Source organism: Malus sylvestris, chromosome 8 (assembly GCF_916048215.2).
Source record: "Malus sylvestris chromosome 8, drMalSylv7.2, whole genome shotgun sequence".
Lineage (NCBI taxonomy): Eukaryota > Viridiplantae > Streptophyta > Magnoliopsida > Rosales > Rosaceae > Malus > Malus sylvestris.
Genome location: NC_062267.1, coordinates 3,436,369 through 3,451,536, shown reverse-complemented (window position 1 = coordinate 3,451,536; position 15,168 = coordinate 3,436,369). Strand labels below are relative to the sequence as shown.

At 36.0% G+C, this 15,168-nt stretch overlaps 2 protein-coding genes across 4 annotated transcripts; both read left to right on the top strand.

The window, feature by feature from the left end:
• The first annotated feature begins 3,899 nt into the window (after positions 1–3,899).
• Positions 3,900–8,892, top strand: LOC126632961 (ubiquitin carboxyl-terminal hydrolase 18-like). Of its 3 annotated transcripts, none has more exons than XM_050303497.1 (12): positions 3,900–4,445; positions 5,243–5,447; positions 5,546–5,634; positions 5,848–5,933; positions 6,029–6,191; positions 6,351–6,474; positions 6,783–6,940; positions 7,077–7,161; positions 7,248–7,460; positions 7,699–7,760; positions 7,948–8,321; positions 8,405–8,892. In XM_050303497.1, exons 1-12 carry the CDS (start codon positions 4,186–4,188, stop codon positions 8,461–8,463), a joined length of 1,878 nt encoding a protein of 625 aa, XP_050159454.1. In that variant the 5' UTR covers positions 3,900–4,185; the 3' UTR covers positions 8,464–8,892. The 3 variants fall into 3 exon arrangements, with proteins under 3 accessions (XP_050159454.1, XP_050159453.1, XP_050159455.1); XM_050303498.1 differs by adding an exon at positions 5,039–5,127 and having other exon boundaries at positions 4,305–4,445; positions 7,948–8,892; XM_050303496.1 differs by having other exon boundaries at positions 7,948–8,892.
• Positions 8,893–11,916: 3,024 nt separating this feature from the next.
• Positions 11,917–14,579, top strand: LOC126631756 (F-box only protein 13-like). The gene is made up of 2 exons (XM_050301895.1): positions 11,917–12,218; positions 13,082–14,579. The coding sequence occupies exon 2, from the start codon at positions 13,107–13,109 to the stop codon at positions 14,352–14,354; it is 1,248 nt and encodes a 415-aa protein (XP_050157852.1). The 5' UTR covers positions 11,917–12,218; positions 13,082–13,106; the 3' UTR covers positions 14,355–14,579.
• Positions 14,580–15,168: the final 589 nt, after the last annotated feature.

Sequence of the window (15,168 nt, the reverse complement as noted above, 5' to 3'; positions counted from 1 at the left end):
AGCTATAGAATTAACCGTACAGGACAGTTGCAGGGTCTCCGGTTGATTCATTATTGCACTTGTTATATTGATGCATCCTTATCATGTTTGAATCATAGCATGGCATATTCTTGAAAAGTGTTAAAGACTTGTGATTTGAGTTTTGCTGTGATATATGATTATGTATATACTATTTTTCTGGGAAAGTATACAGGTTTTACAGTGAGGGGTTATAAATGTTGTTAAATGAAATATTTTTGAAAAACTTTGTTTTACTGACCCACTCAATCTTGTTTTGCGCCCCTCCAGGTTCTAGTTAGCAGCGTTGGTGGCCCACGAGGATTTCCACATCGTACTGACAGACTACATAAATGTAGGACTCACATTCGGGTGTTGTAATTTAGTTATGGTCCTACTTGACTGCACTTAGTACTTATGCTCTGAATATGTGCATTTCACACTTAAACTCACTCTAGCATGCTAGTTGGATATTATTGCTAGTAGTTGGTTTTTATTCCTTCGTAATTCTTTTATCTTTTGCTTCCGCATTGCACTTTTGGTTACGTCACGCCCACGTGACGGCCAGCATACCTTGATTCTAGGATCGGGGTGTGTCAATTACAAAACTGAAAATAAATAAATAAACAAAATTTTCCCTCTATTTTTTCCTACTAATTCATATCCTCAATTTTATTTTTCCCTCTCATTCCTATGCATGAGAAATGACATATGATGTTATTGTCTTCATAAGTAGCTAAGTTAGTCTTTTTCTTAAAGCATGTACTACTATTTTTATTTTCTCCAACAAATTAATAATTTGACAAATGCTCATGGTGTTATTGTCTCCAAAACAGTGCATTAATATAAGAAACATGTTCATAATACTCATAAAAAAATGCTCAAGATAATTACATACTTTTCATAATGTCATAATAATCCCAATACAATTCCACAAAATGATCCTTAAGAAGTTGGAAAACATAACATCCTCAACCTTACTCAGCCATCAGAAATGAAAATAGATTTAGGTACAAGATTCCAACCAAACCAGGAAGGCCATGGAAAGTGTAGTTGATCTCCACATGTCATGTGCATTTCGAGCAGAATGTTTTTGCTCTTGTTTTGATAACTGAAACCTTATTTTGCTTGTGTTTGGTTAAGTGGAATGCCCATATTTTGTAATCGAGATTCTATGGGTTATATACCTTATGTATGGTAAAATCTCTTACGTTTTCCAACTTCTTAAGAATCATTTTGTGGAATTGTATTGAGATTATTGTGACGTTATGAAAAGTAGGTAATTATCTTGAGCATTTTTATGAGTATTATGAATATGTTTCTTATATTAATGCACTGCTTTGGAGACAATAACACCATGAACATTTGTCAAATTATTAATTTGTTAGAGAAAATAAAAATGGTAGTACATGCTTTAAGAAAAAGACTAACTTAACTACTTATGAAGACAATAACACCATATGTCATTTCTCATGCATATGAATAAGAGGGAAAAATAAAATTGAGAATAGGAATTAGCGGGGAAAAATAGAGGAAAAGTTTATTTATTTTCAGGTTTTTAATCATTTTATGAGTGAAATGACTTAACTACCCTCACATATTGTGCACATGGTCTCATTTAACAGAAATATGGATGAAATATATGAAAAACTAACGTTAGGGGGCAAATTGGCTAAAAAATTTAGTTTGAGTCCTTAATTTTCCAATAGAAAAGTTTAGGAGGGAAATCGAAAGTTAGGTGAAAGTTTAGAGGGTAAATCGACAATTTACTCAAACATTTAAATTACCAATTGTTAGAGGAAATTCCTTCACTGCTACTGAACCAAGAAGCCATGCATTTGGGCCCGTAAATAAAATACTAACAATGTGAGTGAATTTTTTAATTCCTTATTATTTTCTGGTATCATTTTCTCTGTCTGTTTTGTTTTCTGGGGTTGCATTCAGAGTTCCTCTTCTGCAAAACCTGAGACTAACAGCAACCACACAAATCGATATCAATTTACAATACAAAACTTGAATTCATTGGTTGTAATTGCATATTAAAATAATAATATATATATTTTTTTATTGTACTTCAGAATATGAGATACTTTAAACATCATATGTAAAAATTATTGTGAGTACGTATCTCAGTATCAATAACTTGATACTCAAGTAATTTATTATTTAAGTGACTTGATATTCGAGTAATCTTGCAGCTCTAATATGACTAAAATAATAGAATCTTAACTCTGATTAATCAATTTGGGAAAACAATTTGATTTAACAATGATTTGCTATTTGTGACACCTCAAAAAAAAATTTTGGCACCTTAATCATACTTTCCACCTACTTTATAGTTGTGTTTCTAACCTACCTTATATCAATATACTCTTTTATTCCTATTATTTTTATAATTACTCCATAAAACTTCTCCTTCACAAAAGAAAATTTACAAGCTCGTCTCAGATAAATTTTCAGACAACCCACAAAATCACAGAGCCGGCCTTATTTGCCATATTTGTAAAAAGGGAAATGATAGGAATGCTTTTTCAAAAGTAGGACTCTCTATAGATTCTCTGTCATCTCATGCGTTTGACATAAAATATTATAATGTTGACACAAAAATTAACGTTAAACTATGAAATGACAGACAATAAATTCATCATCCATGTCTTTTTCTTTGGTCTGCCTTCAAACGGCAAGTCCCCAAGGTTTCCAAATTAAAAACTTGTAAACAAATAAGATACACTCAACTGGACCTTACACCAATGTTCAAACCTAAAAGTCCACGACAAGTAATCAAGTAATGAAGTTAAGAGTTTTATCTATAACATGGATCAAAATTCATAACCAATGAATTCTTAATGGGTTAATCATTTATTAAGAATTCACTCAATCTATACTTTAGACATGTCTATTTTAGAAAACTTTGATGAAATTAATCAACATGTTAGTAGTCATTGAGTGTTGATTTGATCATTAATATAATAGTCGAACACGCTATCTAATTGAACAGTTTGATCATATTAGATGATCGGACAAATTATGTGATTAAAAAGACTAACTCAAAGATTTTTTTTCCCTTTTTGACAAACTCCATGAGCAACTATTCCCTCTTGTATTGCAGCTTGCGAATCTCTTGTTTTAGGGACGAGCTCATTGCCTATTTGAAAATAACGTATCTTGACTGTAAAAATTTCATAATTGGAGATCATTTATTCATTCAAATGCATAGAACAAACTGACAGTGTAAGTATCAAGTAATATATAACTCGTTTGAATGTGTTTTTAAAATGACTGAAAACACTTTTAGAAAGGAAAAAAAATTTGGGTTCCAAAAATACTTTTAAGTGCTTTTTCAGGATTTACTTGTATATTTATTAAATATTGGTTCTAAAAATATTTTCATTAAAAGCGTTTTTTGTGATTTTAAAAGCACATCCAAATGAGTACATAATCATGAATCATGATGAACCGTTTATTTATTTGATACGTTTGGACGATTAAACGATATCCAGTTCGAATGAATTTTAGATTAAACAATTCTGGTCGATTTTATTCAATAAAAATACATTATTTGCAAATGAGAAAATATATTCATTCCTAAATCCAAATCGGAATGAAAGTATTATCGAACATAAAATCCAATAAATGATTTTTTTATGGGAACTTTAACGAAAAGCACCGGTACTGTTCATTTTAACGAAAAACCACATTTTTACACTAAAAAGTCAATTTTGGTACTATTCACTTTACCCTTTATTTTGTCCTTATCATTAAAACTCAAAGTTTTCAAGCCTTTTCATTAGTTTTCATTTTTTTTATTGGCTTGAATAAATAAATAAAGTTTCATCTTTTTTAATTTTTTGAAATTTTTATAATTTTCTCCAAATTATTGTTAACGTAACCCAAAAACTAGAAGAACAAGAAACACAGATAAAGGGAAAGAACTCTCCAGAAAATAAAGTAGCTCCCTTTATCTCCTCTAACACACCCAAATTATAATTTGTAAAACCCTAATTTCTACCCATTTCTCTCTCTCAGCTGCTCCAGAAAAAAAAAAACCCCTAATTTCCATTGGCGAAGGGACGAAATTGAGAGAAAATCCCCAAATCGAGCTGCGAGTTGCGTCGATCACTGTATAAATTATCGATGAGAAGAATCGGGGTTGCGGAGGAATCGAAGATCGAAGCTGGGGAGGCGTAGATGCATGTCGCGGGAGTGAGCTTGGATCTGAATTGGTTCCTGCACTTCATATTTACAGTTTTTATAATCGCCTTCTGTTTGCTGCACCTGGTGAAGAACACGGCGTCGAAGTACTTTGAGGTCGACGCCAGCTTCGAGGGAGGAGGTGACGGGGGTGATCGGACCCCAATGCCTGGCGCGTTCATGGAGGATCCTGTTTGTGCTGTCTGTGGGAATTCGGGTTCCAGGAGGTGCTCTCGCTGCAAGGCTGTTAGATACTGGTATTGTTCTTCAATTTAATTCGTTAATTTTTTTTTATGAATTTATGTGCTGCTTTAATCATTGTATCTAAAGATTGCTTCTTGGCACTTAATTATGGTGATTTAATTTCTTAATTGACGCTGGTTTAATGGATTATGGAAAAGTTTTAATCTGTGATGCAATTTATAAGTTGTCTCAGATATATATAGTTTTAATCTGTGATGGAATTTATAAGTTGTCTCAGATATATATAGTTTTGATCATGTTGTCTCACAACCATCGAGTATTTAGTGTTCTGTTTCATAAGAAAGATAAGGAGGGAAGAGTTATTGTTTTATTGAGTGGAAGTATTTATCTGTCTGAGTTTCTTAGGGTCCTTCGCACGGATGGTCGGTTGTCTCCATTTTTTTTACATGTAAAATTTCTTCGTCCAATTATTGCACTTTAGGCTTTGATTCCAACTAGGCTATTCAATTCGAAAATTCTGGTTCAGTGTTATGCTGGCAGTTAATGTGTTGCAAGCATCCTACGTTTAGGCTCGGGATTGATCCATAACATAGATAACTTTGTTTTCGGTATTGATACTTGCAATGATATATGGGATTGTTTATAGGAGACGTATGAAGTAGCAATAGCATGTTGGAACTTTGCTGAACGGGTGATTTGGTGATATCAGTCTAATCTTATAAAAGTGGTGATTTGGTATGTGAATTCAATATTTGTATGATGGTGAATGTTTTTAAGACAATGGTAGAGATTCCTATAAGCGTGTATTCTTCCTTAAAAATTTTGGTCATAACCCCTTATAATTTTGTAGCTCAACGAAATGCCAAGAAAAGCATTGGAAGTCAGGGCATAAGACAGAATGCAAGGACTTTCAACTATCTGGCAGAGTGAATTCAGCTCAGAACACATTGGGTAATCGGAGATTTAAAACTTCTGGTGCTGGAGGAAAAACTTCCCCTGGACTTGCACTTGTTCCTGCTCGTGGAATCTCTAGGCCTATCAAGATGCCTAAAGAGGTGAACTTTCATTTAGTTTTTCATAAATGCTGCTTACAGATTTTTTGTAATTCTTATCTGGCACATATATGTATTAACAAATGCTTAATACTTTTCAGATTCTTTTTCCCTATGAAGAATTTGTTGAACTTTTCAATTGGGACAAGCCAGGGTTTCCTCCTTGCGGACTCTTAAATTGTGGAAACAGGTTTTTCTTTACCCTTTTTACAGTACATTGTAATACCACTAATTGGGTACTTCCATTTGATCAAGCGGCAAACTTGACCACAGATGCCTTCACTCTATATACATGCATGTTGCCTGCAAGCACGCAAGCACTCACACACTTGCACTGACATTCCTATCATACTTGTACTACCTACAATTTTGTTTATGCTTCTAATTTCCCTTTTATTTGCAGTTGCTTTGCCAATGTGGTTCTACAGTGTCTTTCATCCACTCGACCGCTTGTTGCCTACTTGTTAGAGAAGGGCCATCGGAGAGAATGTAGAGTCTTAAAACCATTCAGTGCTACTTTTTTAGGATGAAGGTGATTAAGCAAGTCTTGACTCATCAAACAATTACTCTTTTTTGTTTTTCAGGCATACGTGAAGACTGGTGCTTCCTGTGTGAACTCGAAATCCATCTTCAAAAAGCTAGCCAAAGTTTGCAGTCCTTTTCACCAACCAACATTATCTCTAGATTACCAAATATTGGTGGTAATCTTGGCTACGGGAGGCAGGAGGATGCTCATGAACTCATGAGGTTTCTTTATGTGCACTTGATGTAGTTTCTATATTGTCTGATGGCTGTTAAATTGAATACATTGTCAACACTCTACTTGCACTTGATTTTGTGCATCTCTACTTGCACTTGATTTTGTGCATCAACAAATTGTATTGAAGTTCTTGTATTGTTTTGTAGGTTTGCCATTGATACAATGCAGTCGTTGTGTCTTGATGAGTTTGGTGGAGAGAAAGCTGTGTGTCCAAGCTCTCAAGAGACAACGTTAATTCAACATATATTTGGTGGCCAGCTACAGTCTCAGGTTATCATCTTATGGCTAAGTGTAAATTCAGTTATAAGCTGAATTATTTCTTTATTTTACTGTTGAGCCTTGCTTGACTGACGCTTACAATCATGTATCGACTCACGTATGTTAATTGGAGAATATGTCACAGCAGTTTTATATTCTATATCTAGATAAGGTTGTAGTGCTTAACCTTTTTGGTTCTGGTATCGTTACTTGGAATATTTTCAATATGCCTAACATTCGAACTTTGGCTATGGCATTTTCCTTGTTTTGTAATTTTACATCCCTTCTAATGTACTTTCTCTTTTTGGAATATTTTGTAGGTGATTTGTACAAATTGCAAGAATATATCAAATCAATATGAAAATATGATGGATTTAACTGTTGAAATTCACGGGGATGCTTCATCATTAGAGGAATGTCTAGATCAATTCACCATCAAGGAGTGGCTTCATGGAGAAAATATGTATAAATGCGATGGGTATGATCTCTACTTTTTCTTTGTCAATTCCATTCGTTATATTTGTTGCCTTTTTCAGTTTTTTGTCAATTCCATTCATTATATTTGTTGTCACAATTAAAGTGGCTTCATGAAGATATATTGTTTCTGTTAACAGGTGCAATGACTATGTCAAGGCTTGGAAGCGTCTTACCGTTAAACGCGCTCCAAATATTCTCACAATTGCCTTGAAAAGATTTCAGGTTCAGCTATACTCATTTTATACATGTTGCTTTCTTAATTGATGCTATGGTGAATCCTGAAATTTTTGTGTTGGCAAATATTTCAGAGTGGACGGTTTGGGAAAATTAACAAGAGAGTAACATTTCCGGAAACATTAGATCTTAACCCCTACATGAGTGAAGCGGGAGATGGTACCAATATTTACAAGCTGTATGCCGTTGTTGTCCATATTGATATGCTGAATGCTTCATTTTTCGGACACTATATCTGTTATACCAAGGATTTCAGTGGAAACTGGTACAGAATCGACGACTGTAAGGTGATTTTTCTTGTCCCTCGCTCCCTCCCTCCCTCCCTCTCTCTCTCTCTCTCTCTCTCTCTCTCTCTCTCTCTCTCTCTCACACACACGCACACACACACACACACACACACACACACACGCATCCTATAGCCTTCCCTATTACAGAATATTCAGGTGCACTCGAAACTTTTATCTAATATGCACTATGTACCCAAGCAGCTTATTTCTTTGCTGACTTATTTTGCTATTTTCACAGGTTACGACCGTAAATTTGGAAGAGGTACTTTCCCAGGGAGCATATATGCTACTATATAGCAGGTGTGTATATGTGTGAACTTTACATGTTACTCTCATTAAGTTCTATGTAGTTGGCTTAGACGAATGCAACATGTGTGATTGTGGACCCTAGTTCAAACTGAACAACTGATATTGTGCATCTTATTTTTTATGAGAAGCATTTTGTTTTGACGATCTAAAATGGTTTTGGTTGCCTGTTGATGTGCAGGGTTCAGCCACGAGCATCATGTCTAAGGACCCTCGAACGCCCGAAGAAAAAGGAGGAAATGATGAATGTTGAAGTAGAGGCTTGCCAAAAGGAACAACTTGGATGTTCCACTGCTGAGTCTGCAGATCCTACCCACTGTTCTGGCTCTGTGCCATCTGACACTACATTGCTGCCACAGATTCCAAGCTCTGTAACAGAATCGGCTGCTGTAATTGACGCTGAGGTTGTCCTAGAACACTCTGATAATGTGGATCGCAGGCTTAAATCACCGCCAACTGTTTCAAAAGAGGTTTGCATAGTTGAAAATGGTGCGGTTAATTCCCCGTCTTGTCCATCTGTTTCAAGGGAGATTTCTATATGCAAGGACCCTGCTGGTGAGTTGGATTTGGATACCGTAAGAGGTGATTCAACTCCAGCTCCAGATGGTATGGATATGTCTAATGGTGACTCATGTCAGGCTATTCTGGACGATGTATCAGCACGCTGCGAGAAGGATCTCTCTTCTTCAGGTCGTGAAGCTGAAAATGGCGTTTCCCAAGATATGGATATCGATCATTGTGAGTCAAGTTCATCCCCTGCAGAGGACATTCAAATTTGCCGGAGCAATGGGCCAACAACTCGAGCAAATGGGAATGGTTCTCCGGTTGTGAATTCTGGTTTTCTGAACGGGAACGGAATCCACAGAACAAAAAAAAGTAGATGACGGCTAAATAATCGAAGGTGGATTTCTTAACGATTATTATTTTGTTCATAATTCTTTAGGTCCCCTCATCGTTGCCATAAGGAAAAAGATGGAGGCTGGGAAATTTTTGTCCGGGGTTTCATAATTTGCAGAGACCTCCGATTAACAATTTAGTTGGGAGAGTCATTAGTAATTTAATGAGTTTAAATTCTTATGACACAGTTAAGCGTTTTTTGTATAATGAAGACTAGAAACATTTTTAATTACTGTTGACAAATGTAGTTAAAAGCGTTTTTGGATGTTGGAAATTTAGAAGTAGGCTATCTAATAGGTTGTGTTTATTGTGTTCGAGTTATATCCGTTATCTTAACAAGTCGTGTCATGTCAAATTCATTACTTTAACAGGTGACTGAATAACAACCTCATTCATTAACAGATCATGTAATTTCATGCCGGGTTGATTGGTCTAGTTGTTTCATGGTAAATTAAATGATTATGCAAGAAATTATCATTTTTAATGTTAAGGGTTGACAAATGATATCTTATAGAGTTTTTAACTAGTGACGCGATTTGTTAAAGGGTTTTTAATGAGTGATTGGGTTGATTTGAAATTCGTTATTTTTGTATTATTTCGTGTCAAGTAAAACCGAATGTGCAAAAAGGTATCTAGAACTACTTAGTAGTAGTCTTGAACATGCTAAAATTTGGTTTATTTAGAATATTAAATAAGTTCATTAAGATTTGATAATCCAATGGGGGAAAAGATGCCAACTTGTAATTTACCAAAACAGTAACACAGAAAGCTTGGAGACCCGAGCTTGATGAAATGTACGCATCGAGATCTCTGCCAACTGCCATGGCAGCCGGCCTCGAAGCCTTGGACTTTGGAGGTATTTCACAGAGAGAGAGAGAGAGAGAGAGAGAGAGAGAGAGGATAAAAAGGTAGAAAATAGAACGTAATCAGCTGTTTTCTCTCTCTTGCTTTGTCTTTTATTACTTGTATTCTAGTTTGAAAAAGAAATGCTTGCTTCTGGGACTCGAAGAATCTGGTCTGGCCATTGACTTTGAAGGCTCACGAACACCCAGATTCCTTAACGAGGCAAATGCAGAAGCCAAAAGCACCACCAAGTTTCTGCTTTTGCTTTTGCAAACTGCAAAAGTCAGCTTCCGGCAGCAGCAGAAACCCTAAAACTCAACCCACGCATCTGAAAATATGACAAAGACAAACCCTTTAAGCACTTTGAGCCTTTGACAATGTCATGATAATATTGTTGGCATATATTGTATTCCCAACCATGTCGTTTTGTCCTTCTTTGCAACCATGCTCGGATGCTCTCTCTCTTTCTTTTGTGTGTAAAAATATTAAAAAGACAGACGACCAATTTAAAGTGTATTCTCCTCACGAGGGAGAGTTCTTTATATTCGGACCACGATGCTGTTGTGGTACTTCAAATTAATGAGACATTATTATGTATTATTTATATTTATTGTAACAATACTTTAAGCTAATTACGTATTGTTTTGTGTATATCAAGAGCGGAGCCAACTAATGATTCACGTTTCAATCCTCTCCAAGTTTTAAAAGATGAAAAAATTTGGTGTTAAAAAAGCATGTTATGGTAATTCAGTCTAATATCGCACAAAACATAAATTTAGCCTATTCTCAATGACTAAATTTCACTCCATACAAGATAAAAAATTTAGTTAACTCCTATATAAATTCTAGCTCCACCCTTGGTGTGTACTAACGCTTGATTGACGTGAACACCATCAAAATGAAATTTAACTGTATGTAAGTTAATCACACATTGAAACATGCATTCTTGTCACAATTTATTTATATTTTAAGTCAAACACACATTGTTATATATTAGGAAATTTTAACGAAAAGCTCCCGGTGTTGTTCACTTTAACGAAAAACAATATTTTTACACTAAAAAGTCAATCTTGGTACTATTCACTTTACACTTTATTTTGTCCTTATAGTTAAAACTAGACCTGACAATTTCTTACACGAACTGTTAACACGACACGTAAACGACAAGAAAATAACAGGTTTCGGGTCAACACGATAATTAATTAGGTCATTATTGGGTCACACGATAATAACCTGTTAATAACGGGTCCTTAATAGGTTTACACGAGAGTGACATGCGGATAACCTGTTTCAACACGATAAGAAAAAAGTTATTTTGATGATTTTAATTTTTTAAACTACTAAAAAAAACTTACTATAAAATACAATAGATATAATGAATATGTATATATTGTTTATTAATTATTATTCTATATAAATTTTAAATTTTAAGTTTTATTTATTTATTTTTATAGTATATTATAGGCGAATATTGAGATTAAAAATCATAAAACACATTAAAAATAAAAATATCAAGCAATTTAAAAATACCAAACACATTAAAAAAATTATAATAATTAATTTATATGTGCGAAAAATATGAAAAAAATAAGCAATGCTCATAGTCGCATCCTCTACGCTTTGAGGATGGGTATATGATCGTTTGAATTTTTAAAACCATACAAACTCTCATGAATAGTATTTTTAAGGGAGTTCAAAATAAACAAAATTCATAATCATTAATGTATAAGTCTGAAAGATGTGAACTTATAATAAACGTTCATAATTGCATCCTCAACGCTTAGACAATGGTTACATGGTCGTTTAGATTTTTAAAACCCACCAAATCTCATGAATAGTGTTTTTTTATTTTAGTGCAAAATTAATAATAATTATTGTAGAAGTGTGAAAAATGTAATCGCTCGTAATGAAAAACTTAACAACTTTCATGAAGGGGTCAACTCTGAAATTTAGTATTATGTTTCACATTTTTTTGGATCAAATTATGTTTTTCATTTTCATTTTTATTGATTTAAAATATATTTTTCTTAATGGGTAACTAGTCGGGTCATATTACCTGATAATATTAACGGGTTGATTTCGGATCGGGTCATATTACCCATTTACTTTAACGTGTATTACACGACACGATCCGTTAAGCTATCGGATATGACATGAAAACGACACGAACACGAGAAATATGACACGAATGTCAAATCTGGTTAAAACTCAAAGTTTTCAAACGATTTTCATTAGTTTCTCAAGTCGTCCGACTAATTAAACACTGCTAAGACTAAGTGCAACATTTTTTGTTTGCAGCTTGGGAATCCAAAGCCAAGAGCCGTGAGAGCAGGGAGTCAACTACTCTCTCTCTCCTTTCACACTGTATCTCTCTCCCCCTCTCTTTCTCTTGTTTTATAAATATTGGGCTGAAAAAGAAAGAAAAACCAACCACCAACCAACCCCTCGTGTGTTTGTGGTGTATGTTCTTGGTTGTCAACCCCTACAAAAAGAGCTTCCCACGAAGCTTCACACCTTCCTTCCTCCATAGCTCTTTTTCTCCCTTTCTTTCTTTCCTTTAATCTTTTCTCCCAAACGCTGCCCAATTTAAAGACAGACAAAGACCCACCAGCCTCACTTCATCACTCTCACTGTCCTCCTCCACTCAGACCTCACGGCAGCGCCGCCTTTGAAGCAGCAGCACCGCCGCTGAAACGGCCGCAGCAGGAAAAGGTACATTTTCTCTCTCTGTTCATCTTCTCCTATTGTCATCTTGTTGTTCAAAGTCTGCCTCGTTTTTCTTGAATTTTAGCTGTTTATCTGTCTAAATGTGACATTTTGATTGATGGGTACAACGTTGTTTCTAGTAACTCCAAGTCCTAGGATTCTTCTACTGTGATTTGGCGAATAATAGGACTTTGTCTCGAGATCTGCTACTTATGGACATACCAACGGTCCAATTTCATCTTTTGGCTATGAAAATTTAACTTATGTTTTCCAATTCTGGAACTTTTGAGCCTCTAAACATGCTTTTTCTCATGGACGGTTTCAAATTTTAATCCTTTTTTGCTTCAACAATCTCAGTTCATACCTGTTTCTCAGTGTTTTTGACTGTACTGTGATTTACCATCCTCGGATTTTTCTTCAGTCTCACTCTCGAAAGAAAGTCGGACTCTTTATTCGATAGATTAGATTGGTTTTCAACTTCTTCACTGCCATACGAATTGTTTGATTAATAAGATAACCGGCAGGTAGGAAATAGAAACGGAAGGATAGGGGCTGAGATGGTTAAATTGCGCTTCTGACTACATTTGGCAGAAAACACTTAAAAACGCATCTGGGTCGTTGAAGCACTTCTGCTTGAAGTGCTTATGAGCATAAGTGCCCTTTATAGAAGCAGTCCCAAACGAGCCATGAAGTAGTTTAGAAAAACATTTCGTAGATTTTTGAAGTACCGGAGTCTTTTAATGAATGTTTGAGCCAGATTCCCATTACATTTTCTGTATGCTTGATTTGAGCATTTTGTTTCTTTGGTTTCTATCTGATGGGCATTTATAATTCACAAGTAACACTTCGATCCCTTTTTGTTACTGCAGTTGTGTTCTTACTAATTTCTAGTTCATGGAGCACAACATTTGCCCAGCTTTTACGATGAATCGGAAGAGAAAATCCCTAGAGCAAGATGATTGCATTTCAAGCACCTTTGGTATGGATGAGCTTAATGAAGACCTTCTCGAAAGGGTGCTGTCGAGACTACCAACATCTGCCTTCTTCCGCCTTACTTCGGTGTGCAAAAGATGGAAATCAGTTGCATCTTCTCCCAGTTTTAAGCTTGCTTGCTCTCAGATCCCCTCTCGGGATCCATGGTTTTTCATGGTCGATCCCTTTCTCAATCGATCAATTGTCTTTGACTCCTCTGAAAGAAGCTGGAAGAAACTCAATCATCCCCCTCTCCTGCAGACAAACTCCAACTGCAATTCCATGCCTGTTTCAGCATCTGGTGGCTTGATCTGTTTCCGCAATTCACAGGGCAACTTCATTGTATCCAACCCCGTGACAGGAGTTTGCAACGAACACCCTCCACTGGATCCATCCCTGCAAAATCTCACATTCCATGCCATTGTGATGAGCTCATATACAAAGTATGATCAGTCCTCTTATAAGCTTGTTGTAGTCTTCGGTGAGTTTCCAAAACTGTCCTTTCGAGTGTATAACTCAAGCACTGCCTGCTGGGAAGAAGAGACAGCCTTGTGTAAAAACTTTGACGATGATGATTCAACAGAATCAGACTCAAACGATGACAGTGCCGTTTACTTCCTTAGCAAGGCTGGAAACGTAGTGGCAACCAACATGCAAAGAAGCCCATCCAAGCAATACTCATCCGTCATCACTACCAAAAATGGTGAGGAGACACTCCATTTCCTCAGCTCATCAGGCTCAGTTGTAGCCTGCAACCTGACCACCAAGTGCTTCTCGGAGTACCCCAGGCTACTCCCAGTCTTCTTCGAGTACTCCATTGACTTGGTAGCATGCGGAGGCAGAATGCTGGTGGTTCTTCTCTCAGAATTCTTCGAAAGCGCGAGCCTCAGGGTGTGGTGCTACGATGAGGAAGCTCGATCGTGGCAACAAATTGCAGCAATGCCTCCCGCGATGTCACACGAGTGGTATGGCAAGAATGTGGACATAAACTGCGTAGGGGCCGGTGATCAGATACTGATCTGCTTAAGCTCTGCCGAGATTTCGAGCTGTGTTCTGTGTGACTTGACTGCCAATGATTGGATTGAATTGCCCAAATGTTTTGTGGATGGTGAAGCCATCAAGTTCTTGTCTGCCTTCTCATTTGAGCCAAGGATTGAGGCTTCTATGTGATATGAAAATTGTGTTTTTGGATTTATATTTTTTGCTTCTTGATCTTTTAGCATTTGTCTTAGATTCTGTGTTGCATTGTTTATAGCCAAATGGAAAATTGGCTCTGATTTTATTGTACAATGGAAAATTGATTTTAGATTGATGAGGTAGATCAATGTAATAGACTTCCATTTGTTGGCCTTGTAACTCTTCATGTTCTAGTGGATTTTCTCTTTTGTTAAATAAGGGAGACGTTTCTCTTTACCTTTTCCTACTTTTGCACACTCGTGCTTATTTATTTTAGTAGATCAATAACGTTAGTGGATTGAATAGTTAGTTGTTAGGGGGGAGAGGAATTGATGGGGATCGAACCTGCATCATTCAGCGTACCAAAATGAACTCAAATAAAGTAGCATATGAAGATTTTTTTTTTAAAAAAAAACGAAAGATAAAAGCAAAAAAAATAAAAAATAAATTGGAAAAGCATCCTGACACGCAATGCTTCTTAGATGGTGGTTGAAAAGCACTTTACCCGAGCGCTAGACTTGATAGCATATAAGTCTCATCATAGACTTTTTTAATGTCCATGGATACTTGCGGTTGTGAGTTGACGTTTGGTTAGACCTGCCTTTGGAGCTCTGTGCCAGAAAGTTGTCAAGTCTACCACCAATCGACTTGAGCGGTCGAAAAATACTTTTTCTGCACTCGTCTCTCCTTGTTGGAAGAGAACCCAGGGCTACGAGCAGTCATCTTTGTTCTCGTGGTGGGTGTTCTGTCATATAGATTCCTTGAACTAGCTTACAAGCCCAATGACTTGATCTTCTCATCTTTTAGT

Bases quoted from the DNA above. Each gene is read 5' to 3' on its own strand.
- LOC126631756 (XM_050301895.1), top strand. From the start codon at position 13,107: ATGGAGCACAACATTTGCCCAGCTTTTACGATGAATCGGAAGAGAAAA.
- LOC126632961 (XM_050303496.1), top strand. From the start codon at position 4,186: ATGCATGTCGCGGGAGTGAGCTTGGATCTGAATTGGTTCCTGCACTTC. The intron at 7,461-7,698 runs GTGATTTTTCTT...CTATTTTCACAG, and splicing joins ACAGAATCGACGACTGTAAG to GTTACGACCGTAAATTTGGA. The intron at 7,761-7,947 runs GTGTGTATATGT...GTTGATGTGCAG, and splicing joins TATATGCTACTATATAGCAG to GGTTCAGCCACGAGCATCAT.